This window comes from Rissa tridactyla, chromosome Z (genome assembly GCF_028500815.1).
Source record: "Rissa tridactyla isolate bRisTri1 chromosome Z, bRisTri1.patW.cur.20221130, whole genome shotgun sequence".
NCBI lineage: Eukaryota > Metazoa > Chordata > Aves > Charadriiformes > Laridae > Rissa > Rissa tridactyla.
Genome location: NC_071497.1, coordinates 45,878,455 through 45,906,150, shown reverse-complemented (window position 1 = coordinate 45,906,150; position 27,696 = coordinate 45,878,455). Strand labels below are relative to the sequence as shown.

The 27,696-nt window shown below is 37.6% G+C and overlaps 1 protein-coding gene across 2 annotated transcripts in view; it reads left to right on the top strand.

Moving 5' to 3' along the window:
• CEP78 (centrosomal protein 78) overlaps window positions 1-23,363 on the top strand; it is a 28,105-nt gene extending 4,742 nt beyond the window's left edge. The window contains exons 6-16 of one of the 2 annotated variants that reach the window (XM_054186619.1): window positions 652-826; window positions 2,702-2,815; window positions 3,064-3,128; window positions 7,364-7,472; window positions 8,837-8,972; window positions 9,933-9,978; window positions 11,104-11,247; window positions 17,377-17,454; window positions 19,084-19,250; window positions 20,755-20,908; window positions 22,396-23,363. In XM_054186619.1, coding sequence (XP_054042594.1) covers window positions 652-826; window positions 2,702-2,815; window positions 3,064-3,128; window positions 7,364-7,472; window positions 8,837-8,972; window positions 9,933-9,978; window positions 11,104-11,247; window positions 17,377-17,454; window positions 19,084-19,250; window positions 20,755-20,908; window positions 22,396-22,956 — 1,749 coding nt within the window. In that variant the 3' untranslated portion in view covers window positions 22,957-23,363. The remainder of the gene's footprint in view (window positions 1-651; window positions 827-2,701; window positions 2,816-3,063; window positions 3,129-7,363; window positions 7,473-8,836; window positions 8,973-9,932; window positions 9,979-11,103; window positions 11,248-17,376; window positions 17,455-19,083; window positions 19,251-20,754; window positions 20,909-22,395) is intronic. The other variant, XM_054186620.1, reaches the window with a different exon arrangement.
• The last annotated feature ends 4,333 nt before the right edge of the window (window positions 23,364-27,696 follow it).

Sequence of the window (27,696 nt, the reverse complement as noted above, 5' to 3'; positions counted from 1 at the left end):
CTTTGTGAGCAGCATATGTGAAGTTAAGCATCTGAAGTTAAGTATGTGAATAGTCCTTCTGAAATTTGTGACTTTGTATGCCAAAAGTAGTTAGTTTACTGATGGGGGATTTAAATATGATATTTCTTAGTAAAGATCAGTTAAACAAATAACAGTTCAGACTGATGTATTTTCTTTAAATGATGATTACGACTGCAAGTGCCCGACATCTGTTTTGGGGAGTACTTCTTTCATTGTCACCAATTTTGAAAAATGTCTTAAGTATTCTTAAGCACTGGGTAAGAATAATTGAGTTTACAGTGTAGAATCTACTAATTAACTGATTAGTAAGCTTGTGACTAGTACAATATTCTAATTAATGTTAACATTGGTTGCATGAAAACACATGATTTCCTAGTGTGTATTTCCTATTCAAGATGTGTTGAAAGTGCCTGTCTGCCAAAAGAAGGTAATAAGATGTTTTGTAGCCCTATATAATAATTTGCATGGCGAATTGGATGATCAGAACAAACAAACTCAGAAATGGTATAACCGTGTTTCTTATATCAGCACTCAAGCCATTAAACATCAGTTACAAAGATAACTTGTGATCTTCTTGTCATCATAATGGCTTTGCCTTTGCACTTGGTAAGAGCTTCTTTGTTTGCAAAGCACCAGGCAATGAAAAGACATGGTGAAGCTTGGGCTGAAAGCCTACGTTACAGGAGACCTGACCTTGACTATATGACCGGCTTGAGGAGGATTACTTTCAACTGCAACATGCTTGTTGGAGATAGAGGAGCAAGTGCCTTTGCAGACTGTCTAGGAGAGGACCTTTGGCTAAAAGGTATTGTGAAATATTGACTCTTTAAGATATCGTAGAGGCAGGGAGAGAACTTAAAAAATTGTCAATTATAGCAAGTGGAGCCAGAAGAGTAACTCACTATTTAGTTAGGAAAGAGTAATCTTTTTTCAAACGAAATTTCTCTTCCTCTTTTGAATTGTCAAAGTGTCCAAATAATATTGTGTCATCTAGTATTGTCTCAAGTATTTCGGAGAAGTAATTTTTGCTACAGTGTATGTGTACAAAATGTCTAATGGTGGTTGTGTAAGTCATAGCATTCTGGAATCAAACCTGTTGAAATTATTTTTTAGCTTGAGCAAGGTGACCAGATAACGTGCAAACTGATGGAAGAGGATCAGATTAGAGAGTACTTAAGTAAACTGGACATACAGAAGGCCATAGGCATCCACAAGTGCTGAGGGAGCTGGATGATGTCATTTAGAGGCCACTCAATAATCTTTGGAGGATCATGGTGTTGGGGAGGTGTGCCTGAGGACTGGAGGATAGCAAATGTCGCTCCTATCTTCAGGAAGGCTGGGAAGAAGGACCCAGGGAATGACAGGCTAGTCAGCCTTGCCTGGATCCCTGGGAAGGTGGGGATATGCTGCCATCCAGAGGGACAACAGGCTTAAGAAATGGGCTGATGGGAACCTCATGAAATTTAACAAAAGGAATTGCAAAGTCCTGCACCTGGGCAGGAATAATTCCATGCACCAGAACACGCTGGGCACTGTGTGGCTGGAACAGCTTTGCAGAAACCGTCCTGGAGGTCCTGGTGGACAACAAGCTGACCATGAACCAGCAAAGTGCCTTTGTGGCAAAGAAGGCTAATGATAACCTGGGCTGCATTAGGCAGAGACTTGCAAGCAGGCTGAGGGAGGTGATTCTCCCCCTCTGCTTGGCACTGGTGAGGCCATACCTGGGCTCCCCTGTACAGGAGAGAGCTGGAGCCTACTGGAGAGAGTCCAGCAAAGGGCCACTAAGATGATGAAGGGACTAGAGCAACTCTTGTTTCAGGAAATGCTGAGGGAAGTGGGACTGTTTAGCCTAGAGAAGGTTCAGGGTGGGCCTCATCAAGGTGTATCTGAAGGGACGCTGTAAGGAAGACGGAGGCAACTCTTTCCAGTGGTGCCTGGTGACAGGGCAAGAGGAAGCGGGCACAGACTGAAACACTGGAGGCTCTTCCTGAACATCAGGAAACACTTTCTTACTGTGAGGGTGACCGACACAAGTTACCCACAGTGGTTGTAGACTCTTCATCCTTGGAGGTCTTTAAGAGCCATCTGGACATGGTACGGGGCAACTGGCTTTAAGTGATCCTGCTTTAGCAGAGGCGATTCGGCAAGATGACCTCCAGAGGTCCCTTCCAACCTCAACCAGTCTGTGATACTGTGCATGTACAACGTGAATTAAATAACAAAGCCATGATAGTACACTTCATGGCGACCACATGGCTTATTGATGTATGCAAGCAATGAACTTGTAGAAGCATTGGCTCAGACTTTTTAAACCTGAGTTGTGAGTTTGTACATATGATGTAACTGGGCAATTAAATTAATTGGTGCCTGGGAATATCATATTTACTAAGAATTGTCAAGAGCAGTGACTTAACTGTGACTTTTATATTGCCTCATTTGTAGTTGTTTAGCAGTTACTTCTTAATGTTGATCTATAGTACTGTTTTAAATTTCTAGTTTTCTTCTCTGAAAGTAATATTCTTGTTTTTACACATGGCTGTTACTGTCATGTCCTCTTTTTCTCATGCTTCATGTTCTATGAAATGTAGGTTTTCAGCAGGTGTGGATTTATTATATTAGATATTGACTACAGGTTATGCCACTGAATATTATTTTTCTTTTACCTCCTTAAACTTTTTAGCACTTGATTTGCAGCAGTGTGGAATATCCAGTGAAGGAGCAAGGTCATTATTAGATGCTCTTCAAACTAATACAACATTAGTGGTACTTGACATAAGAAAAAATCCATTAATTGGTATGTAACTGTATCTACCTTTGTCATCTTTGTGGTTTGTTTTGTTTGGTTTTTTTCCCCAGTAATTCTGGGGGGGAAATAAACCGCTTTTAAGGAAAAAACCTGCAACAGTATTTAGCTAAACAGTGTTAAAATGGGGGAAGGGAGCAGGGTGGGTAATGAGTACTGCTTATTCAATGATCTGTTTGTTTGCATAAATACTTGTCTCATACAGGAAATTCTTAATAAGATATCTTAATTCATTCTAGATCACGTTATGATGAAAAAAATTATTGAAAGAGTTCTTATGAATGGAAATAGTGCTAATTCAGAGGTATGTGTTAGGCATTCTGGAGTGAGTTTGGGGTTTTCTTCGTAGGTGCCATTGCATTTTTTTTTTTTTAAGGACAAATTAATCTAAAACAGTTATTCTGGTTATAAACAAAAGTCTGACTCTTAGGCAGTTAAAAAAACAAAAAAAACCTAGCAGCAACATGATATTGTACTGGACATTTTATATGATTTCTTATGTAATTTAAGATGTAACATGTAATAAAACCAGGATATCCACTTAATGAAAAGAAAAATTGAAATGTTTGTGTATTTGGGCATTACCATGGAATGTTAAGTAAATACTACTGCTGAACTGCTGGAAGGCTTTCTATGACGTGTCATTCTTGTTAACATGGTAATAATAACTTTCATTAAAAAGGAAAGGAAATCACAATTTAAAACTTAATTTATTTTTGAACTTCTTTTTTGTCAATAATTTACATAGTTAAAATTTTTTTCATTTACTCAGGACTATCCTTTCCAATGCAAACCATATAAGAAACCAGTTTAAAGTACAGTACTTGCCATCTTTATTAAATAGTTCATAGAGAGTTTACAGTAACGTGCATAAACTGAATATCCGAACCATTTATGATTAGATATACTGTTTAAATACTGAATCTTTTGTTTATAACACAGAAATTGGATTCAGTTCCCAAAGGAGACAGCAAACATTTGAGTGTACTGTTGTTTTCACAGAGCTGCAACAATGCCAGTTCTTGTTCTGGGACTTACTGATCTTTTGGTTTTGAAAAGGCTTAAAGTCAGATCTGTGGTTCTATGGGGAATATCTAATAAACTGAGAAGTCTATGTGTAGAATTCCTTGAGGATTAATACAGTTCCCCACTTCAATCTCTTAAAGATGTTTTTGGAGAAATTGAGGTTGATTGTGAAGGAGTACTCTTTTTCCTTGGCAGATGTAATCAACACTTGCAAAATGTTGCAGGGATCATGTGAAAATAGCATCTGCCTGGAAATGCTCAAGATGATTGGAAAGTTGAACTGTGAGAAGAAGCAACTATCTGGGGAATCTCCCATATACTAAAAGATTACTCAACTCGGGACACTCATTTTGTATTTATCCAGGCAGTGCAGTATCTTAAGTCTTTGTGGTGAAGCTAGTCATTCTTCATACCTTGTTAATAGTATAAATGAAAAAGGACTGGCCACCAGCTTGCTAAGTAACTTTGCTTCTTCCACAAATAAAAGCAGCATAGATCCTTTATTTCATAAGCTCTGTGAGTAGGCTGTTGTAAATAATATTTGCTGTTTATCGTGGGAACAGTGTAGACACCAGGGATAATCCACCTGTTCAGCAAGATGAACACAAACATTTGATTTTGATGTTGATGATCTTTTCAAACTGAAACATTTACTATGCTAATCTAGGTTTTACAGTTGGTCTTGAGATAGTTAGAGAAGCCTGGATATTATGAAGAGAAAAACACTTGAGTTTCTTTGAGGTAGTATCTTGTGCTCTATATTGAAAGTCAACAGTCGTTAGGGGATTTTGTTTTGTTGTGTGTGGGTGTTGGTGGTGTGTTTTGGAGTGGTTTTCTTTTGGGGTGTTTTTTTTCTAAGGAGTCAAAACTCAGGAATAAGTAAATCGTAGGAGGTGTTATGAAGAGAAACAGTTGGTCACTGAGCTCTGTTGCAGAAAGAACTGCAGGGGATGTTTCTTCATGCTGTTAATAGTCAAAATTCATCTGTATGATTTAAAAGAAAGATAACATACAAGTAAAAAGAATTTAAGAGTGTTTTTGTGAGAGTCCTAATGACATATTCTAAATTCTGGATGTAACTAAAGCTCTAGTTTGGTCTGTTTTTAACAGATTTTAGTTTAATACAAAAATTTCAGATTTTCCATGATTTTTTTAATGGACGGTCCATTATAGCCTAAGTTTACAAATTTGAAGAAGCAATGTTTCTTTCTTGTAACTTAAGTTTGTCAGACAGAATACAGTCAGCATCTATATTGCTTCCTTTTGTCATCTGTGTACTGCCTCCAAACCTGTGAGGTTTTAAAAGGATGTGCTGGTACATTTTTTGTAGTGGAGAAAACAGTTGTACCTATCTTTCAAATTATTTAATTTACTAGGGATTTTTTATTTCTTTTACCTATATTAGTTGCTAGAGGTCTGGATTTCATATTCATAGAAAATGAAGAATAGATTGGACTACGCATAGCCTATGTCTAGAGACTTGTTGAACACAAGGTATAAGGTGTAGTTTTCTGTATGAAACTAATCTGTTGCTTACTCTTGCACACGTGACCTAACTCATACCATATCTCACCCACAGATAGCTAAAGAGTTGCATGGATGATCATCCCTAGTACTGCCTCCTGTTTCATCTGCCTCTAGTTTCAGCTTTTTATCCTACCAAAGGCTAACTCATAATTCTCATCAGTAAAACTCAGCAAAGTGTCAAATTTGTTTTATCTGAGAAGTGGCAGAGATGCATTCTGTACCATCTCATGGCACCTGTTGTGTCAACTCCATGGTTTTGCTTATGCAGAAAATATATAAAGGTGCTGCTGTGTTGCTGTACAAAGAGAAGTTTGGTGGGCTTTTGAATGGCCTTATAATGATAAGCCATCACACCTACAAAAGATCACATCTTGGCTGCCATAAATAGCCTGTAATGTACTGTTGCCACTTGCTTACTGGATACCAGTTACAGCAGCCCTTCCATCCTGTTCTGCATAAAAACTGGTTGTTTCTCTTTGCTTTTCAATAGCATGTAGGTGCTTGCCTTATGGGTTGAATTTTCAAGTTTGCAAGAAGAGCTGCTACTGCTAATTGATGCCTTTAAATTTGGTGGGCAGCTAAAACAGAGGAAAGTTGTATTATCCTAGCAGCACTGTGTAGCTAGTATAATTGATTGTAATTGTAGATATGATTGAGTGTAATAGGTGGTGAAAGTTTGTGTAGATTCTGAGAGAGACTGAATAACTTAAAGGAAAAATTCACTGAAGGTGTCTATAGAACAAGTTACCTCCATAGTCTCAGCTCAAGGACTTAGTCATTTTTCAACATTGTCTTAATATGTTTGCTGTCTTTGTACTTAGATGTTGTACAACAGGCAGCAGGCAGCTAGACAAGAGACAGGCTACTGGGCTAGATGAACTTCAGGTTTAACCTAGTATAGCTGCTTAACCTAGTATAGCTGCTTTTTTATGTGTGTCGTAAAATAAAATTAAGATACTCTTGCTCTGAAAAGTTTACAATTTAATATTAATCTTTCTGTCTATTTTTTTAGTTTAAAATGAACAGTTCATTTGTCTCAGGAACTAGATCCAACTGTAGACCCAGCAAAACTTTTACAAGGATTATTTGAATCCAAAGTGGTTTTTTTTTAAAGTTTTTCTTGCCAGTGATAAACTTGGACTAAACTTGATTAGTTAGAGCACAGTAATGCATTTTAACTTTCTTGTGCATTAGGTGGGAAAAACTTTGGCATGCTGTTCCTAGTACTCTGATGTGGGGTTTAAGGCCCTCTGAGATAAGCTTTGTGTTAATATCAACTGCATTTCCTTTGTACTAACTAAAGCTTGATGCACACTGAAAAATAAGAATATCTACCTGGAATAATAAAACTTTCATTGGGGAAAGGGGAACCTTTAAGAATAGAGCTGTTGCTGCAAGGAAATGAAGTTTGAAGTACAGCAATTGCCTTTGATTATCACTGTGTCTTAATTTTAGTTTGGAGGCTTTTACTGTGTAAGAATGAATTTTTCATTACAGGCAGTGAAAATTAAACTTTGTATTTTTTAAAATACTAACTTTATTGGTAATACAAAAATCATGTTAGGGAAGCTTTTATTACTCTGGAGACTTTGGCCTGAGCCAGTCATTCCTAGCAAGCCAGCTTTCTGAGAATGAAAAGCAAAAGCCAGAGTTTCCTTTTTATAGGGTCAATGCCGTTTTTTTTACTATAAAAGGAGAAGTGTTTCGCACAGGAGAAAGGAAAATATTGGATGGGGTATTATAGTGGTGTTCTGGGAACACTTTCTGGTAATGTAGCACTGAGGCTCGCATTGAATCTGTGTCTGAATTTGGGCTTTGTGGGATTTTTGTTTTTCCTTAATTTTACAGTTTATTATTAAGCTTTCTGTAACTAGCAGTGTTCTCCATATATCTGACAAAAACCCCTGTAGTCTTAAATGAGCGCCTCTTTAAATGTCAGTTACTAAAACAATTTGTCTTTCTTTAAAAAAAAAAAAAAATCTCCAGTATAAGTGGCTGACATCTCCGTCTTCCAAGGATGCTTTGAAAACTAGACCAAAGAAAAGAACTATTGTCCTAGGAAGTGGTCGAAAAGGAAAAGCTACTATTCGTATTGGTAATGCTGTCTTTATTTTCTCTGACTATCGTAAATTTTGTCTACAAAATACTGTTTCAGTGTTTAAGAGCTTTAATTATAAAATACACAATGTGTCTAAATGTCAGTGTTCTGCAGCATACTTGCCTTAAAAAAATAATTCCATTTATTCTGAATTCAATAATGTGTCTTCTACCTTCGGTGGTTTCTGCAGGAAACTTGATCTTGTTTTTAGTGCTGCTAGATATGTGGCTGGAAAAATGGTAGTATATGCTGACTTAAGTATGTGGAAGCATTGCATGTATTTATTCTGAGTGCATCCTCTCCACAGACTTTCACTTCTAGGAAGCTTTGTGGTAGTAAGTTGTCTAGTTCTTCTGATGTTATAACCTTTCTGTAGCAGACTGTCCTCTGCCAGGACAAACAAGCATGCGCGTTTTTTTACTGATGTACAAAATGTTCTAAGGTTTTATTTTTTTAAAAAACTTCATATAAATCTATTGTAAATAGTATGTTTGAAATAACATAAGTATCTTGAATATTTATAATTAAGTACTGATAGCTGCAATACACTAAATATTTCTCAATAAGTTACTAAAAATTTCACTGTAATACATTTGGCTGTCTTTCATTTTTGCTCTAGTTATCTGGAAGCAGAGAGGTAAGCATAAATCATATCGAAGCTTTTGTACAAATAGACTGTGGTGATCAGGGTTATGGAAGAAGAAAATGCCTGACTTAATTATATTTGTGGTGGTTTCCTGTTTAGTTGTTGAGAACGACCTGAAATTTGTAATGCCATTATCACGGTTATGCATTTATATACCATTAAAGAGTTATTTGTTTTATTGGTTTCAGAGAAACAATAACGCGAGTTCTCACTATTGCTGGTATTCTGTAGAAGCAATCAACACGAGTACCAGCTTTAGCTTCAAGCTTTCTGCCAGTTGCAAAACCAACATTCTTCACACTAAAGCCACTAGAGGGCAGTTTGAAGCACATAGATAGCCTTATTGTCTGCGTGGACTAAGATTCCCCTTGAGGCAATGGAGTTAGGTATCTGTAATTAGTAATGTGAATAAACCTCTTCAGCTACAAAACTTTGCTTTCTTTTTTGAATAACAGCATGTCTTACATACATCAACCTAACATAGCAGTTAAGTATACTGGCTTATAATTGCAAGCAGATAAGCTGTCCACCCTTCTTTTTGAGAAGAAAAACAAAAGTTTTTTAACACTTTAGCAAAATTATGCTGAAAAGTAGATTTCCTACAGTCCCTTTTATTACATAGGAGATTTACTTATGAACAGTAAGCTGTGAATTTATATGTAAATAATTTTGTATAATGAATTCCCTTCTCTTCTGTTCTTGCTGTTCAATACAGGATTACCGCCTAAAAAGTCTGTAAGTCCTGGGAAGAAAAATACATCTGTGAAAGATAGTTACTCACCAAAACCACTACCACCTGGCACAAAAGGCTTCCTTCCTTGGCGGACTGCAGAACGTGCAAAGAGATGCAGGTGAGGTTTTCATAGTATGAGGGAAAATATTAAAGCATAAAACCTGCATGATAACTGTAGTAGAAAGCAGTGTTAGTTTTTTAAAATAAATATTTGAAAGTTACCCACAGAATTTCATATTGCGTCCATAATTTTTTCTGTTTATATAAATTTTGGGGATGTTACATAAATTCTATTCCAGTAAGTTTTTAAAATACACAAAGAATACTCAGGTGTAGCAAAAAAAACAGCAAACAAAACACAACCAAACCCACCTTGATTGATTGTTCTCTTTTTACTAATGATTTTTCAGGCTTACCATAGCCAAAGATGCAATTTAGTTTTCTAAGTTTGTAGTATAGTTGATTTGGCATCCAGTTCGAGGTGCCTAGGTATTTTTTCCACCTCTTCTTTCTGCTCTATCTCCCCCAATGCCAACATAATTATTGTGATCACCTGAGCCCTGTAAAGTAAAATTTAAAAAAATAATTTAAATTGTTACACATGGAAGTCGAAATATTGTTATCATGCTGCCTTTTGAAACAGTTTTTGTTTTGTTTTTTAATGTATTCCCTAGACCTTGGCCTCTCAAAATGGAGGCTATAAAAGTATTTAAACAAGATTACTTTTGCTCTGCTCTATCATAACTATTTTTATTAAACTTGTTTTTCAAAGTGCTGAACACCAAATTCTCCTATTGGCTTTAGTTCATAATAATTAACTAAGCAAAATTGAATTAACTAAGCCTATTGACGATATTAATGTTAACATCCAGTAATGTTGCTCTAGTTCATGGTTAAGTTGGAGTACTAATAGAACAAAATGAAGATGTAATGAGTGTTAAGGTTGTATAGTGCAGTGTCTGATGCAGTTTTTACTCTTACTGCTTCACCTGTGCTAGAATCCTGTGTTTGGAAATGGAAGTAGCAATATTGATATTATAAACTTGCTTTTCTCAAAAGTGTTTTTTTCTAACTTTAGAGGGGGACAAGTGGATAGTACTGAAGAATTACCACTGAAGATTCAGGTACATTATCTCTCATATGATGGTTTATTTAGTAGATGAATACTTGAAAGAAGATGAAAGTGTTCTCGGCAGAGTCTTATTGTCTAAAAGTTAGACTGGAGCATACTTTTAAGGTTTCTCTCTCACAGAAGTGCAAAATAATAGTTTATGTCAGCATTTGGTTGAAATTTCTTTGATATTTAGTTTACTTGCATTTCTGTATCACTACCTTTTGGTTTCTTAGCCTTATGAGCAAGCTGGGTTGGAGTATGGTCACAATCCCTCCACAGGCAGTAGGGAGAATTAACAGTATTTTTCTCTGAAACATTCTGCTTCCCCCTTCCTCTCTTTCCTGCTTTTGCTTTTGGACTACATACTTGTATTTGCACCCATCTGTGAACCGCTGTAGTAAACAAACCAGAGGAAAAAAAATCTGCTCTTTTCTTCCTTCTCCTTCATATCCGTTTCCATCTTCGCCCCCTGCCTCACCCTTCTGAGAAAAGATGGAGAAGTGTGTTAGTGTGTACGAATGGATTAAAATGGCTCACAGAAGGGTCTGATGGTTGCTGAAGACAGCACACGTATCCCTTGCTCTGGCATAGGCTTTCCATGGGTTGCATTCCCTTGGGGAAAACGTGCTCCGGCACAGGCTGTCCACCGGTCAAAGCACCTCCGGCCCACCCCCCTGCTCTGGCATAGGTCTTCCCTGGTCTGGAGCATGGGTATACCCCTCATGCTCCAAGCCTGGGGTTCCCTCTGCTCTTTGTCACTTTCTTGCTTCCCTCCTCTTCTTCCTATTTGGCATTTTTTACCCTTTCGTAATTAGGCTTTCCCTAAGGCACTGCCATCTTGGCTGCGGGGCTCAGCCTTGCCGTGCAGTGGGTCAGTCAGAGTGGGCTGGAAGCAGCCCTGCGGCCCCCGCTGCCACCAAATCCTTGCCATGTACCAAATATATGCACACATATGATTTTTTAAAAACATTGGTTTATGCAAATTTATTTCAAAATGGCATAGCTGGATAATGCGTATGCATTGCAAGGGACTCTGTGAAATTTAAATTAAGCTTTTGGTGCTATTGAATCTTAGATTTTTATTGCATAGTGTCATGCTGTGAGTGGGTGTGTTTTTCTTTTCTGATGTAATTAGACAGGTATTCCTGTGAAAGTGACAGTAGAAAGCGCTTCTACATCTGAAACTGAAGACACAGAAGATGTAGATGATGTCATCCATCATCCTGATTTGGCTAAATCGATAGATAAGATTAATGTAACAAAGTATCAACAATTACAGGTAAGAAGCATGTTCTGTGCCTTGAATTCTGTAAAGGCAAATTATATCAATTAAACCTAGAAAATTATGGTTAAGGTAATAACCAGTCACAGAGCAGGATTTCTGAATAACTTTTAATTATTCTTTATTATGTGACACGGGCTGCTGTTTCAAAAGATGCGTGTCAAACATGCACTGGATCTCCAATCTCGGAATAGTTCTAATGAAGTTGTGTACACTATAAGCATATTGTCAAATCGGGGCCATAATAAGACCTTTACTTAATACACACAGCTGCAATATGTGTAATTTTTCTGTTCCAGTCTGGAATAATGGTTCACAAATCTTTTGATTGATGTTATTGCCTATAGTATTTCCTTCCAAGTATTTAATTTATAAGTGTAATTTAATGTTATTTCCAAGAGTTAAAATATTGTCATGATTGTAGTGTAAAAAACCCCAAAATAAAATAACTGTAAGTGTGTTAAAGCTCTGTTTTATCATTGAGCTTGGTAACAAACTGTTTTAATTTGCTTTTTATTATTCCCTCTACTTTTTTGATGGTTCTGAAAAACTAGTAGTAGCAAGACTATTGCTGCAAATGTCTTGACAGGGATGGTTCTTATAAAAGGACGGGAAAACAAAGAGTGTGTTTTCAGTTGCTCAGTAACGCTTGCTGAGGTAATCAAGCACTATTATAAAGTAACACCTTCAGGCAGAGTAACTGCTTTTTTTTCCTGAAGTGTTAGGATCTGAATTTTGTTGGAGTTTTGTTTTGTTTCATCTGCACTGCCTCCAGATGAATACTGCTGAAAATAAGACCTGTAGTCAGTCTGGTTTTGGTGGTGGTTAATATAGAGCATCACACTCGGTGAATCAACTGTTCGTGCGTATAAATATTAAGACCATACAGCTGTCTTTATATAGGCAAAGTGTAGTTGAAACTTAACTTGTTGCAGACCTATATGTCATGGGAGAGTTAGGGTGGCTTAGAGTTGCCATGGAAGGCAAAAGGACTGTACAAATACTGCATAATTAACTACCTGCTTTTTTTTTTTTCAGCTGATGTATACTTTGTCTTTAGACCTACCCTTTTTCTCTCTAGCACTTTTGTTTTAGGAAGATTTTCAAGGTTTTCACATGTTGCTGGGACCTAAAGTTGTATAGCAGCTTTCTTCATTGTAGGTGATTCCATATTACTGTTGACATTGTGCTGTACAGTGGCTTCAACGCTCTCATCAAGAGCATTGTGCTTAGAATCATGGAATTTCATGTCGTATGCGTATTGCACCAAAAACTTCTATGCAGCAAGTACAGTGCTATCAGGAAACACTTGATGTATTTATGCTTGGTGTTTGGAGAGGGAGGAGTATTACTTTCAGGACACACTGCAGAGGCAGACAGTGTTTTGTGCTTTGGGGAAGGGTTGTCATATTGACCTATGTTGTCAGTGTTACCTGTAGTATTACATATAGAGCAACTGTAAAGAAGGGATAATTTGTGATTAATTTGAGCTTCCTGGGAGGTAAAACTACAAATTTTAGGAACCTACCCCAGAAGTGTTTCTAAATTTCCTGTGCTTGTAAAGGTCCAGATTTTCCTGATTTTTCTGAATTCGAAAACCAAAATGCTTTTTTTAGGCCATGGTTGCATATCTGACAGCATTGTTTAAGCAATCTCAGACTGTTTCTATGCCTCACCCATCCTTTTTGTTCATTGATGCAAAGCGCAGTTTCACATAATGGCAGAACCAAACCAATAACTTCTCACCATTGAATGGTGAGGTCTATTTCCTTTCCATGCCTTTGTGCTTTTCCATTTCTTGCTTCAGTCTTTATCTCTCTTGTGTCTTTTTCACGTTTATCTGATCATAAAGGCAAGTTGATTCCACTTGCTAATGTGGAGAAAACTCATGTCGTTCAACAAGTTCTGCACCTGGGAAAGAATAACCCCATGCACCAATATATGCTGAGGGCAGACCATCTGGAAAGCAGCGTTGTAGAAAAGGCCCTGGGTGTCATAGTGGACACCAAGCTGAACACGAGCCGGCAATGTGCCCTTGTGGCAAAGAAGGTGAATGGCATCCTGGGCTGCATTAGGAGGAGTATTGACAGCAGGTGGAAGGGATGTGATCGATCCTTCCCCTGTTTTCAGTGCTGGTGATGCCACACCTGGAGTGCTGAGTCTGATTCTGGTTTCCCTAGTACAACAGAGACATGGACATACAGAAAAGAGTTCAACGATGATCCACAAGGATGGTTAAGGGACTGGAGCATCTCTGCTATGATAAAAGGCTGAGGGAGCTGGGCCTGTTCAGCCTGCAGCAGAGAAGGCTCAGGGAGGATCATATTAATGTATATAAATACCTGAAGGAAGGGTGCAAAAAGGACAGAGCCAGGCTCTTTTATCTGGTGCCCAGTGATAGGTTGAGAGACAGTGGGCACAAACCGAAACACAGGAGGTTCCTCCTGAAGATCGGGAAACACTTTTTCAGTCATTGTGAGGTTGACTGAGCACTGGCACAGGTTGCCTAGAGAGGGCTGTGGAAACTCCATCCTTATGAGATATTAAAAAAAACATCTAGACCTGGTCCTGGGCAGCTTGTTGTAGGTGGCCTTTCTTGAGCAGGGGGTTGTACCAGATGACCTCCAGAGGTCCCTTCCAACCTAAACCAGTCTGATTCTGTGATATTTTTCCACATTAGTTTTCTGCCATCATAATGACTCACATTGGCTTATGTGATTGGGTGTGTTCCAGAGCTGGAGTACAGTAAGTAGCAGAAGTCTCTGGCTGAAAATGTGAGAGGGAAAGTGGAGGACCGTTTTTATCTGTGTTAATTGGGCTTAGGTACTGTCATTAAAAAGCTCTTACTGCAGACCTACTTGAGTGGGGAGCTAACTTGGGGAACTGATCTAGATGAAAAGTAATCCAGTGTGTGTGGCTGTAGCAGGCCTTAGCACAGCCTTTCAGTAGAGTGGGACAACCAGCTTTGCTAGAACAATGATAGGATTGCAGAATGGGAATGAATACTAAGAGGTGGGAACTCCTTAAACTGCCACTGTGTTCTCCCCAAACATCCCTTGATGTGACTAGACGACCAGACTTTCACTTTAGTATGTAAGTCCTCGAGAACTTCTCTGCATCCTTCTACTCAAAAAGGGGCTTTAAACTTACTACTTAGTGAAACAATATTAGTTGTGTTTTAATTTTTTAAAAAATCCCTTGGCTAACGAAAAGCTTAATTTCTGCTTACACGAAAAATAACAAGTTACAAATATTCTTTCCTTCCGCTAGAGGAACTCTGAAATGTCAGAATTGCCTCTGATGAAGAATGTAGCTGAGGAAACTCCCAGATTTTGAAAGTTTAATTAGGGATATAAATGGTGAACTTCACTTAATACAGTTAGAAGGGTAGCTCTTTCTACACATTAATACTATGTTAATTATGTAGAAGTAGAGATTGCACTATAACCTTTTTAAAAATAAGGACAACAATGTAATCAAGTAGAAAAACATGCCTAATTAGTTACTGAAGTTTTTTCTATATTGTTAGTTTTTAAACTTCAGTTTTATACCTCTGTCTAGTGTTGAGTAGTCATATTGCATACAGTAATTCTGAGGGCTACAGATATATTTGCTATTCAGCTTCACCTTAAATGGTGTCAGTGCTGTCTTTCTGGACTACGCTACTAGAAGGCTCAGTCTTGTATCTTGGATGTATATTTAGCTCTAGTGTATTTTAATAATTTTTTTCTGCACGAAGACAAGCAGATTGTGTAGGCTAGTGAATTTCTCAAAAGGAAATGAAATAATAAAGCATACATAAACTTGTAATTTAATGGTGACAAATATGTTTGCACAGGTGCAAAGCATCTTCCTTTAAATGTAGGCTTCTGATACTGCTTATGAGGAGATGTGGCTGCAGTGTTTGTCAGGTGTTTTTTGTGAAGTCAGCCCATAATATTGTGTACATCTACACAATGTCTGTGATATATCAAGTTTAAACAAAACTACAAAACCTCCAAATTTCTGTTTAAAAAAATCTTGATAATTTAACTGTCTGCTAAGCCTTTGCCCTTTGAAAATACAAGGGCATTTGAAAATGCCCTTGAAAAAAACAACCCGCAATTTAAAGTGCTATGAACTTTAGAATTGTCAAAAATCTGTGCACAACAAAAGTACTATAGAACTAAGGTTTCTAAAGTAGAGTTGCTTGCCAAGAAAACCCTGCACCCTAGAAACTTTAAAATACATGTATACATATGCGCGTGCATACACAAGAAATGGAATGGTAAGAATTTTTCAAGTCTGTGGTACCTGTGACTGGTCTTCAAAGCTAGGTTATAGGATTTCAGGTTACATGTCAAGTTGTGAATGTAGAATATTGTGGTTGCTACTTTCTGTGCTGTGCTTCTGTATCTATAAAATGATTTCTAGCTGCTATTATTTCCACAGGTAAATTCCAGTGAGATTGTGGTATTTGTTGAGGGTTCTCCTTAGAGATTCCCCCGCCCCTGCCCCTTGCCTGGAGGTGATTTTGTTGCATCATGGCAGTGAGACACTGTTAAATCTCTTCCCAAATACCGTCTTTGAAATGTGGTTTTTCTGTACCCTCTGACCTCTGAGAGTCTTTCTCGTGTGTTCAGATGATAAAGAGATGCCTAGCTTTAGCTTGGTTGTTGCTAGTCTAGGGATCTTAGGTGTGGACTTCACTAGACAGTAGTGACAGACCTATTACCTTCACTCTGAGTGGTTGTCACTGTGAGGGCTGTATCTGGAATATTTTAGAACCCGCATAGAATGCGTTTGGTTGGAAGGGACCTTTAAAGGTCATCTAGTCCAACCCCCCTGCAGTAAGCAGGGACATCTTCAACTACATCAGGTTCCATAAAGCCTCATGAAGCCTGGCCTTGAATGTCTCCAGGGATGAGACCACCACCTCATGTTTGAATCGGATGCAAAAGTCCCTCGTGTCCTACAGGACCTGTGAGGACCTCTTTGCATTTGTAGAAGGAGTATTTTTACTATGCATTCTGTCGTACACCAATCTTCTCAGTTGATTGCTTGTATGAACTGCACTATTAATGCTCTTGAATAGGCTTTTGACAGTAAACAAAGGATTTCAGTATTATTTGGGTCTTTGCTCCTCTGTAGAACTGATTGATAACGTGTGTACAAAAAGCAGTGTCCTGTGTTGTATATATGTGCCTGTATACAAGGTGTATAGAGAAATGAAGAAGCTTTGTATACTGTTAATTCTGAAAAATAGAGCGGCTTGATAATTTTAACAGTTTTCACCTTTGGAACCAGAAGGCTGTGTTAAGGCATGCAAGAACAAAACCTTCTGTTTGTTCCTCCACTTGAAATGCTGTAATTAAAGATGATAATGCACTGCTATCATATGAGAAAACGTGGTGATTGCTTGTCAAATCCTGACTAGTGTTCACTGAAGCTGAGAGATTCACTACTTAGAACTGAAAGTTAAAATACAAGTGTAGGCATCTCATGAATAAGACTAGAATATATTTGTTAGATGTTTGGGTTTGTTTTTGTTGTTAATTCAGCACTAGGCTGCCTAACTCACTCAAACAGTTTGGGATTGTGAAAAATTTACTTTTCCTGCTGAAGAACTAAGTGAAACCAATTGGAGAGAGTACAGTTCTTACAGTTCAGAATTTTGTTTTCTTACTGCTGTATTAAGCAATAAAATCCTGGATGAAGAATGCACTCTGAAAATCTAGGTATAGCTACTAAGGAATTTTTAGAGCCCAATTTTAGTTTTTAATGAGGTAGATGTATTTAGTTAAAAATGAGGTCTGAAAAGTCAAAGGGAAAGAAGTAGAGAAGAACACACATTCCTGACAGTAATTTTGTAGGCCCAAGAGACTTGTGCTATAGTCTCATGTTATTTGTTGCTATATTGCAAATCTGTTAAGCGCATCACGCTTATTTACACTTTCCTGTGTTAATTTTTTTGCATCCTAGAGTTACATACTGGTAGGCATCTGTCGTATTTTTGTAGAAGATATGTTATTGCTTGGAATGCTGTGTGTTAGTTGTTAATTGGACATGTTGACATTTTGTATAATATTGCATGTTGATCTGACATTTTGAGATAAATTTCACGATGGTTTATCTGTGTTATGATAGTTGGAGCTGGAAGAATGCATGGAAAAATTAAAGGAAGAACAAAGAGCCAGAGTAAAGGCTGAGGAACGCATAATGGAGGTAATGATACTTAATTGTTAATCATCTTTACTTTTAAAGGAGGCACCAATCAAACTATCCACTTGCTTAAGTAGCAGTAATTATCCATGACCTTTAATGTGGTAGCTTCCAGAGTTTCAGTTCAAAGTCACATGGATCATTTACTAGTCTAAGGGCAATGATGAAATCTGCATTAAGTAATGTGTGTTTGTTCTCCTGATACTATTCCAGGGCCTTGAACTCCAGGTCAGACTACTCTTTAAATGTATTTCATTCATTTGGTGTATTACTTATGGTCTGGGGCATCCTGATGTTTGCTTTTCTTGAGAAAGTGACTAAATCTGTTTGCAATTTGCAGCAGATGGGTAGTTCTTTGAGGTCTCCCACCTTCTTTATGATGACTTGCACTGAAAAGCTTTTTGTTGCAAATGTTTAATTTGGCTTATTCTGTCCCTTTGATTTTTAAGTTTTGTTTCTGCAGGCAATAAAAATGTCAGATGTTTTTCTGCATAGTATGTTGGCTGTAGCCATCAGTTGTTGCGAAGCGGAGTTTCGCGTTATGGAACCAAACTAACAACTTGTCACAGTTAAATTGTGAGGACCATTTCCCCTCCATGCATTGTTGCTGACCTAAAAAGATCCTTTTTCATCGATGAGCAGAATTTCTTGTAAAAGTTGAGTGTAAGATGGTGTAAACGAATGCATTTGGTTATTAGATGTGATCTGGAGTGGAATGAAAGTGGTGGTACCCTTTGGAACTTGAGCAACAAGTGGTGCCCCACAGTACAGGGAGCAGATATCCACAAAGGAGTCTGCACTCTACAAGGTTCATTGTAGTCCTCTGGTGCGGCCATCCCCATCCTCCTGTAATGTGAAGTGCACCAGTCGGCTCTGCTGGATATCTGTTGTTTGAATGCTTAAATGGTTTTTAGGCTAAATACCTACTGCAAGAAATCTTTCTCTGTCATGCAAGACTGCTTGGACCTAGCACCTTGTTTCAGGAGAAGGGATAAACTAAGTAGCAGTAATCTCTAAAATTATGCATTTTAATGCTAGTTTAAGTTACAGTACACTACAGAGATCTATAGTTTTTTGTCCTTCTCTCATAAAAGATGAAAGAAAGTAAGCCTGTGGTATCAGTGCTTGCATAGCTGTAATCTTAAATGAGTATCTGAGTTAATGTTTCCCTGAAACACCAAATCCTGTGTATCCTACAGTTATTATTCAACTTTCAGTTTGTTATTGATTTGATTAATGTTCAATGTGGAGAAAAATTGGATCATCTTAAACTTACAATTTTGGGATGCACAGTGCAGGGGAGAGATACACTAGTATGCATTCTTTGTGATACAGATAGGTCAATATAAGGAGACCATTGGTCTTCATTAAGGATTTTACTAGTAAAATAAATTCTTTGGTGTTAATGTGTCCTATAATACATGCAAAATAACATGATATGAAAGCTAATTTTTTGCTCGCACTTGCTCTGCAACATTCTGTACATACTGAAGACAGTGCTGGGCCAGCAGTTTTGAGTGCCTGCAGTAATTTCACTACAGTAGCATAGAATTGCAGCAGTGGATAAACAAACCTGCACTGAGCTCAATGTAACTGCCCTGAATATTTCCTTTTTTTTTTTTTCCCCCATAGCTGGAAATTGAAAATGCAAGATTAAGGAATCTAAATATCTCCCTATCTGATGTTCTTCATGCACAGTCAGTAACCAACATGATTTTGGAAGATGAAGGTGTTCTAGGCAGCATTGAAAACTCTTTCCAAAAGTTTCATGCATTTTTAGACCTCCTTAAAGATGCTGGGTAGGTTGTCACTTTAATGAAGTCTTACTGTTTCTGCTGAGATCTCTTTACAAAATTATCCTCCTAATGACGTATGCTGCCTTCTTCACACAGATCTCTAGCACTGTACTTGCAAAGAATAAAGGAAGAAAAATTAACGGTGTACCTACTGTTCAGTCTTTTCTCAGTGGCAAATCATGATCCAAGCGCTGTCCAGCTGAATTCATGTATCTGTCCTTAGGAAAGGCTTTCAAGAAGCCCATTCCAAAGGAAAAGAAAGCTTCTGTTAAAGCATGCTTCCAAGTCTTTATTGCATTGCCTGTGGCTCTTAGCATTCCCATGATATGAAAGGCTCAAAATGCAGTTGAACTGGCTTCAGAAAGTGACCTGTTGCCTTGGGCCCCCTTTTACTAATTGAAGTACAGAAATCTAGGTGGATGAATCTGACCTCTGTACTTAAATTCTGGATTATTTATTATTACTTGAAATATTGTAGAGACTATGGATGAAAGTTTGTTTTAAGGCTTTACCACTGTACCTGCAGTTTCTCAGAGGATGGTTCATCCTTCCCATTTGTCAAAGAATTTCAGCTTAAGTTCTCTAACGTATTTTGTAAGGCTTATGTAGCCAGCCATAGCAATCTTGTCCGGGAGAATGAAGGAATGGTATGAAGATACATTGTAGTCTACTCTGCATGTTCAGAGAAGACCACAAAAGAATTTATTTGCCCACCCTGCTTCCTGCATCCATACACCTCCAAATTTTAGTAACGTAACTTACGTAAAGTTCACCCTGAGACTGTCTAATTTTGTGCCAGTCAGTTGGTAGAGTTGCCATTACTTTAAGAACGAATCTCAAACTTTGGAGGAAGGGAAAAATGCTTTTACATGACATAAAAAAATACATTTTTCAAATGGACCCTGCATCTATTCATAATAATAGACACAGAATCCCTATCACAAAGACTGCACTTCTTAATAAGCTTCTATATATAATATGCTGTGCTATCAAATGATGGCTGCAACTTCTCACTTCTTATTGAGGCTTAACACACCCAAGTGTTACATTTGGCAAACTTGTAAGTTGGCAGGTGAAACAACATGACTGTATTTGTGAAGCATTTGATTGGATTTGGCTGTTAAAAATTATGCTAGTTTGGGAGATGTGCACCAATCCTCTGATTTAATGATGGAGTTTTAATCTTTGTTGCGCCTGACAAGGAATCTGCTTGCCAGCATCCTGCTTTGAGATCAATGCTAACTGGGAGAACTCCGTTCTTAGTCTCATAACACTGAGTGAAGACTGACGGTTTTGAAGCTGCAGGCTAATTTGTGCAAAGATAGGAAAATACCTTTGGCTACTTGTTTTCATCTTTATTCAGCTATTATGGGCTTCTCAGAAAATAATGGAAAAATTAACTTCAAAACTTCAAACAGATTTTGTTTCTTCTTCTGGTTTTGATCGTTTAAGTCTTTCACAAGCTAAGCGTTTTTTGTGTCATTTTCTATTAAACGTTATTTTACAGGCTTGGACAACTTGCTGCATTAGCTGGGATAGACCAGTCAGATTTTGGTCTTTTGGGGCGTCCACAAATGAATTCTACTCTCGGTAAGCCAGCTAACATGCTACAGGAGAAGTCCTTTGAAGAAGAAAGACAAGAACATACCCAGAATAGCAAAGTAAGTCTATAGAGGCAATGCTAGTGCCAATGTACTTGACACTATTTGATGTACTTTTCAGCTGTTGTCCCTCTCTGACTGAAAGTAATGGCTACCAAATGATCCATGAAGTTGTCATTGCAGTCTTTTGCTGTAGCTGTATTTATACAGATCATAATAATATAATGATTAATGTAAGCTTTTTAAGTGATTACCATTTGGAACAGAAACCATAGTATTTTGTAAGGTACTATATAAAGTGCCAGTGGTAATTATGTTGTTTCTTATTCTGAAATATGAATTTCAAATAATGATATGCATCCATTAAAAATGGAAAAATACCATGACTAGGTTTTTTAGAAACATTTAATAATGATGTATAGTTGTTTAAAAAAACTTAGTGTGATAGTAGAGGGTAGTACAATACGCCTATTGAAAAGTGCGAATTTTCTTTTAAGTAATTGTGTATATGTCCAGTCCTGTTAGATTTCTGTGTGGGCCATGCCATGAATTTCAGAGAACTACAAAATTGCATTACTAACAACATAAGGGTTTTTCTGGATTTTTCAAGGGAGACTCAAGTTCCCTTAAAAAAAGTTTTTTGACTTTTAACTAAAAAGTTAAAAAAGGCTTAAGTTTTTAAGGCAATTAAAAATTAAGATACTGGCAGCCTACAACCTTGTCCAACATGGATAAAACTGTCATGCTAAGACTCATTCTGCATTCCAGTGTGTTTCTTACACCCAATATCTTCCCCATTAGGTGTTCTAAATTCCTCAAGAACACCATGAGATTCTGAGACATGATAAAAAGTGTTGGGTTTTTTTAATGGCGTGGAAAGCAATTTCCAGTTTTGCAGTTTGAATCCGCTAAAATCATTTGAAGTAACAGAGCAATTCTCATTATAGGTTCTTCGACATTTGTTATATTTGGCTTGCCACAGTGTTTTCAGCTGATGGACTTTTCTAATGCGCCGTGCATTAACTTGTTCATGCAGTTTGTTTGAATCATTGTTTTTCTAATTCAGCTACATTTAGAAGCCTGAGCTTAAAGTGTTTTTTAAGTATACATGGCAAAGGACGATTACGAAAAGCTTCAACTAACAGTTATACTACTCTCACGCTTATCTCCTAGTATTGGTTAGTTCGGATTCTTGTGGCAGCTAGGTATTGTGGGATAGACTATTGGGACCACACTACTGTGAACTGTGAGCAAATATAATGAATTGCAGGTATTTCAGAATGATAGGCACGATTAGGCCTTGGCCGCTTCAGTATAACTGATGCATTTGTGTAGTATAAAGTTCAGGCTAGATGTGAAACTGTAACATACCTACTCTGTGTCATTATCACCCTAGCAATCTTCTGAAACTTGCTTGCTTTGAAAGGTAATAAAGGTTGTGTGACTGGTATTATCTCTGAATCTTTTCTATATTATGTAAACAGTTTATTTTGCTATGCAGATTTTAGTATATGGCAGTTGCAATACTGGATTTTTTTTTTCTCTAGTTGCATCAGTATCTTCATTGGAATGTCTTGTTTCAGAACAGAGCTGGGGACCTCCAGGTTCCTCTTCCTGGCACGTTTCAATCCCAGATGTTTGTGAATAATGCCTTCTCTGCTGTCAGAGAAATACAAGAACTTCAGACTGCTGGGCAACAGTACCAGCCAGGCTCATGGAAGGAAGATGAAGCTCAAACAATTAGCCAAAATAGGGAGGATAAGCCTCGAAATAGTACTCCAACGTACTCTGAGAGGAGAGTCAAACAAAATGAACCAGCAAAAGGACACAACTCAGCAAGGCATTTGGTTACCAGTCTGCATTCATTTTCTGATTCCAGCGTACATATTAGAACTAATGGTAGCAGAATATGCAGTGGTGCTTCTGGTGAAAAAAGCAAAAATTGTTCCTCGAAGAAATATATTCCTAAAGCAAATGAAACAGCAATTCCAAATGATGGAGCAAGAGGAGACCAAAGTAGACTGCAGACAGTAAACCGCTCTGGAACTGATACTGTAGGATCTGGCTCCGAAATACAGGAAAGTATCCAAAGTGTTAGCAGCATTTGAAGTGGTTCTAAAATGTTTGGACTGTTCTTTACACTTATAATATTAAAAATAGATTTTGGATGCTTCAGTATAGCTTGTGAATTTTTTGTAAAGTAATGTAGGCTTTGTAACCTTTTAAAGGATTGCATGCTGTTTAGTATTCCTGTTTCATGCTTGCGTCATTTGTCACTAGATTTTTATTTTTGGCAACATGTAGAACGGTTCCCTTCAGTTTGTACTACATAAAATGGTTTCCTGGCATATGGACTTTATTGTGTACCACAGATCTCGTTATAGAGTATAAACTGTTTTGCGCTAATAAAATTAATTTGAGTACAATTTTTTTTTTTCGGTGTTTATTTCCAGTGTATTGCAATGGAAGTGGAAAAAAATGGTTTTAGGGCAAACATCAATTCATGCCTAGCAGTGTGTGAATATGACATTCCCAAAGGTAGTGTAAGTTTCAGATTAAAAAATAAGCCCATATACTTCTTTTAGAAGTATTTAAATACAGTCATTCTTCTGTATTGCTATGACTACAGATCATAGAATAATACATGTTGGAAGGGACCTCTAGGTGATGTCTACTCCAACTCAATTAGGTTGCTCTCAGGACCTAGAGAAATGCGAGAACATAAAACTAAAAGAATATAATTGTTTTAAAACTTGGGGGTTTTTCCCTCGGCTTCTTGTTCCTGTCCTTTTGCAGCTTCTGAACTACGGCACAAAGTAACATAGATTTTGATTTGCCTCACATGGCACAGAAAATCATATTGTTTTGCACCAGGAATAATAAGAAAACACTTCAGTATGGCCCTGAAAAATAAAGCAGTATCTTTCCTTATTTTTTCACACTTGCCTGAGTGCCATGAGAAGGCAATCAGTCAAGAGGCTAATATAATAATTTTATGATTATTAGTTTCCTTCACTAACTACTGTTTTGTATATAAATGGGAGTTCTGTAAAATTAAACTTGTTAGGAAGGGTTGTAGAAATGAGGAAGATGTTAAACGTTTAAGCAAATTTTAGGAAAAGTGGTTTTAATTAATGGCAATTTTATTTTGTTAAAATAACTTCTTTCTGTGACTTTTTTCACATGCATGTGCTTCTGTCAGTCCTTTTTTAAAGGAAATTTCTGAAATTGCAGTAGCTATTGCTGGGAGACTAGGTAGTAGAACCAGACATACAATGCTTATCTTGATGAGAAGTTCAAGTGTTGAAAATTCATGAAAAGCTGCCCTTTAGAAAACCAGATAAAATTTAAATATTTTGCCTTTATTTCACAATTTACAGTGTTAGCTGAAATTCTGAATTATCATAATATTTTAACCTGTTTGATATGGACTATTTTTCTTGGCAATGTGCATTCCATTTGCAGAGTGAAGGGGACAGAGGGTGATGCAGCAATGTAAGGTATTTTTCACATACAGGAATTAGGCAAGATGATTTGGGCTGAACTCGGTGGTGTCGGAAATACTGTGTAACTTTAATTTTACTCTGTCATCTGTCGTGAGAGCTCTGGAACACAGAAGATCTGCAGAAATTCCTGAGTCCAATTGCTTGACAATTACAAAGAAACTCATGAATCCTCAAATGGAAACTTTCTACTGAGCAAATAGCACGAGATTACCTTGGCTATTGCAATATTGCACAAGTAATTGCACAATGAAAGTACATTATTTATACAGAGTTTGTCACTTCAGAATAATAGCAGGTAACATATTAATCTATGCGATTTTTTAGATATTTTTCCAAACATTTGAGGTCTGTTGCTTCAGTCATGATTCTTTGCTTGTGATTTTGGTTTGATTGAACAATTACATGCAATCAGTTTCTTCAGCATTAAAATACTACGTGTTCCCTTTATAAAACTGAAACTCTAAAGCTAATCACTGAAATCGTGGATAAAATTATAAATTCAAAACGGTTCGGATTTGTGAGGTTAGGAATTATGAACCTTTTATTTGTCCCTAAAAATACCATAAGGATCTTAAAACAGTTTATGTATTGTGTGCCTATAAGCAGGTGGCATAAATAGCTTTTATGTTAAATACTACTAGTATTTGCTTTTAAAGTATGAATTATGTAAAAAAAAATCTTCATTTAAAGAAAAATTGGCCAGGCAGTATATAACTTAGTTACTTGGACATATTTTTTTTCAGTGGGATTAGTACTTAACCGTCTTTTTTCTTTTTTTTTTTTTTTTTTAAATCAGAAACATGGACGATTCTCCATCTTGTCACTGGTGCTGTTGTATAGCACTCTTACTGTGAGAATGTGCAGTGCACACTTTGTATACAGTAGAACATTGGATCTGAAGCCAGTAGAGATTAATGGATGTAAGTTACCTGGGGGAGAAGTATTTTTTAAGGGTATCATGAATATTTGAGAAGTTTCAAGGTTTTCACTAGAAATTTAAAAATGAATTTCCAAAAATTATTTTGTATATATAAATAAAAATTATTTTGTATCTATATTTAAGGATAAAGTATTTTAACAAAGAAATAATAAAGAATTCGTGTGTATTTATATGTGCATTTTAAATTATTATGAAACCATTTCACCCTGGTTTTGGATACAAACTGTTTTAACCTCTTGCTATTAGTTAATGTTTTACATATTTGTCTGTGTTCTTGTTTGACATAAAAGCCTGAAATCGATAGACCAGTTACTTGCTAGCGAACATGTTACTGTTTACTTATAAAACTCCAGCATTTTTTTGTCTTCCTTTGGGCTTCCCACAAATTATTTCTCACACTTCATAATTGCAATATTTGGAGACAGATCTCTGGAAAACAAAATAACCCCAAACCCTTGTCTGAACTACCTGCATCTTGTTTCAAGTCCCACCAAAACTTGCTAAGTGTCACTAGTTTGCTGGACCAGACATTGCAACTGCCTCCTGAAGCAGCTGCCAGGTTGTTATGTAGTCAGCGTTATTTGTCTTTTAATAATGACGTCAGTTTGTCAGTTATTGTACCAGACAGAGAACTCGTATGTGCTTGCTCTCCTTGAGTGAGCTGATTCTTTTCCAGCAGCACTCATGAAGTCACGATGAACCCAGTAAAAGTTCACTGAAAACTCTGAAATGTTATTTAAATATTACACTTTCTCTGATTTTTCTATAATGCTTTGTTTTGTTTTTCCATTTATGCATCATAGTAAATACAGCTCGTTCTGCTTTTGTGTGAATTATGCAAATTCATGTTCATCTGCAGGGATTTGTGACACTTGAAGGGTCAAGTGCTAGAAGCCAGAAGCATTCCTGGAAGTCACGGTTTTGAAATTCTGTACTTTATATTCAATGACTATGAATATTGATATAATGAATTTGTGGGGTTGATGTGACAAAAAATATTGAATCATAACTGCTGGTAGCAAACTATTAAAATAGGAGAAATCTCGATTCAATAGAAATGAAACTGTGACCTGACCTTTACTATTCCTCTTCATTCTCTCCAAATGAAAAGCATAATAACCCCTTGCATGTACCAGAAATGAACTCTTCTTTGTTCAGGAAACTTTCTGATTTATACATACTTATGAATTTTATTTAGTCCCCATCAACGTACAATGTGAAGTGGATTTTCTAAAGCTCTGGGTCCAAGGCTTCCAGCAGAGTTGTCCTCTGATCTCATGGGAGCTGCTATTTTTGACCCGATTGGTCAGGATGGGACTTTCCTGAACTGAAAAACAATACCTGATATATACTCCTCATGCTCTCAGCCGATACCAGCATCAGCCTGCCTAGTGTTCTGCATTTTGTGTTCTAGCTCTTTGTGCCAGAGCTTTGAACTACACTTTTAATTCCAAAGTTTTAATTTACATTGTGGTTTGTGCCACACAGCTAGGATTGAAGTCTGATCCTGCTTGGATCAGTCGAAGAACTTCCCATAGCAGTGGCCAGCTTTCCTGACCTGAAGTATCAACCTAAACTATTTCTGACTGCTTCCACCACCCCTTCTTACCCTGGACACCTTTTTCTCAGCCTGGAGAAGAGATGGCTCTGGGGAGACCTTAGAGTGGCCTTCCAGTACCTGTAGAATCATAGGGTTGGAAGGGACCTCTGGAGATCATCTAGTCCCACCCGCCTGCCAGAGCAGGGTCACCCAGAGCAGGTTGCACAGGAACGCGTCCAGGCGGGTTTTGAATGTCTCCAGAGTTGGAGACTCCACCACCTCCCTGGGCAGCCTGTTCCAGTGCTCTGCCACCCTCAAAGTAAAGTTCCTTCTCACGTTTAGATGGAACTTCTATGCTTGAGTTTGTGCCTGTTACCTCTTGTCCTGTCCTCCTGTAGGGGGCCTACAGGAGAGATGAGGGAGTGTAGCGACAGGACAAGGGGTAATGGTTTTAAACTGAAAGAGGGGAGATTTAGATTAGATACCAGGAAGAGATTCTTTACTGTGAGGGTGGTGAGGCACTGGAACAGGTTGCCCAGAGAAGTTGTGGATGCCCCATCCCTGGAAGTGTTGAAGGCCAGGCTGGATGGGGCTTTGAGCAACCTGGTCTAGTGGGAGGTGTCCCTGCCCATGGCAGGGGGGTTGGAACTAGGTGATCTTTAAGGTTCCTTCCAACCCAAACTGTTCTGCGATTCTATGATTCCCCTGCAGCCTGGTGTTTGAAGCTGCCTCTCCGGGCAGACGGAGATAGTCTGGGTTTAATATTGGGAAAAGCCCATACTCTCTTAAGCCTGTTTCTGAGACTCTATTAAAAATAATTATGTTGTAGTCACATCTATGTTGTTACTGAGCATTTCAGTTG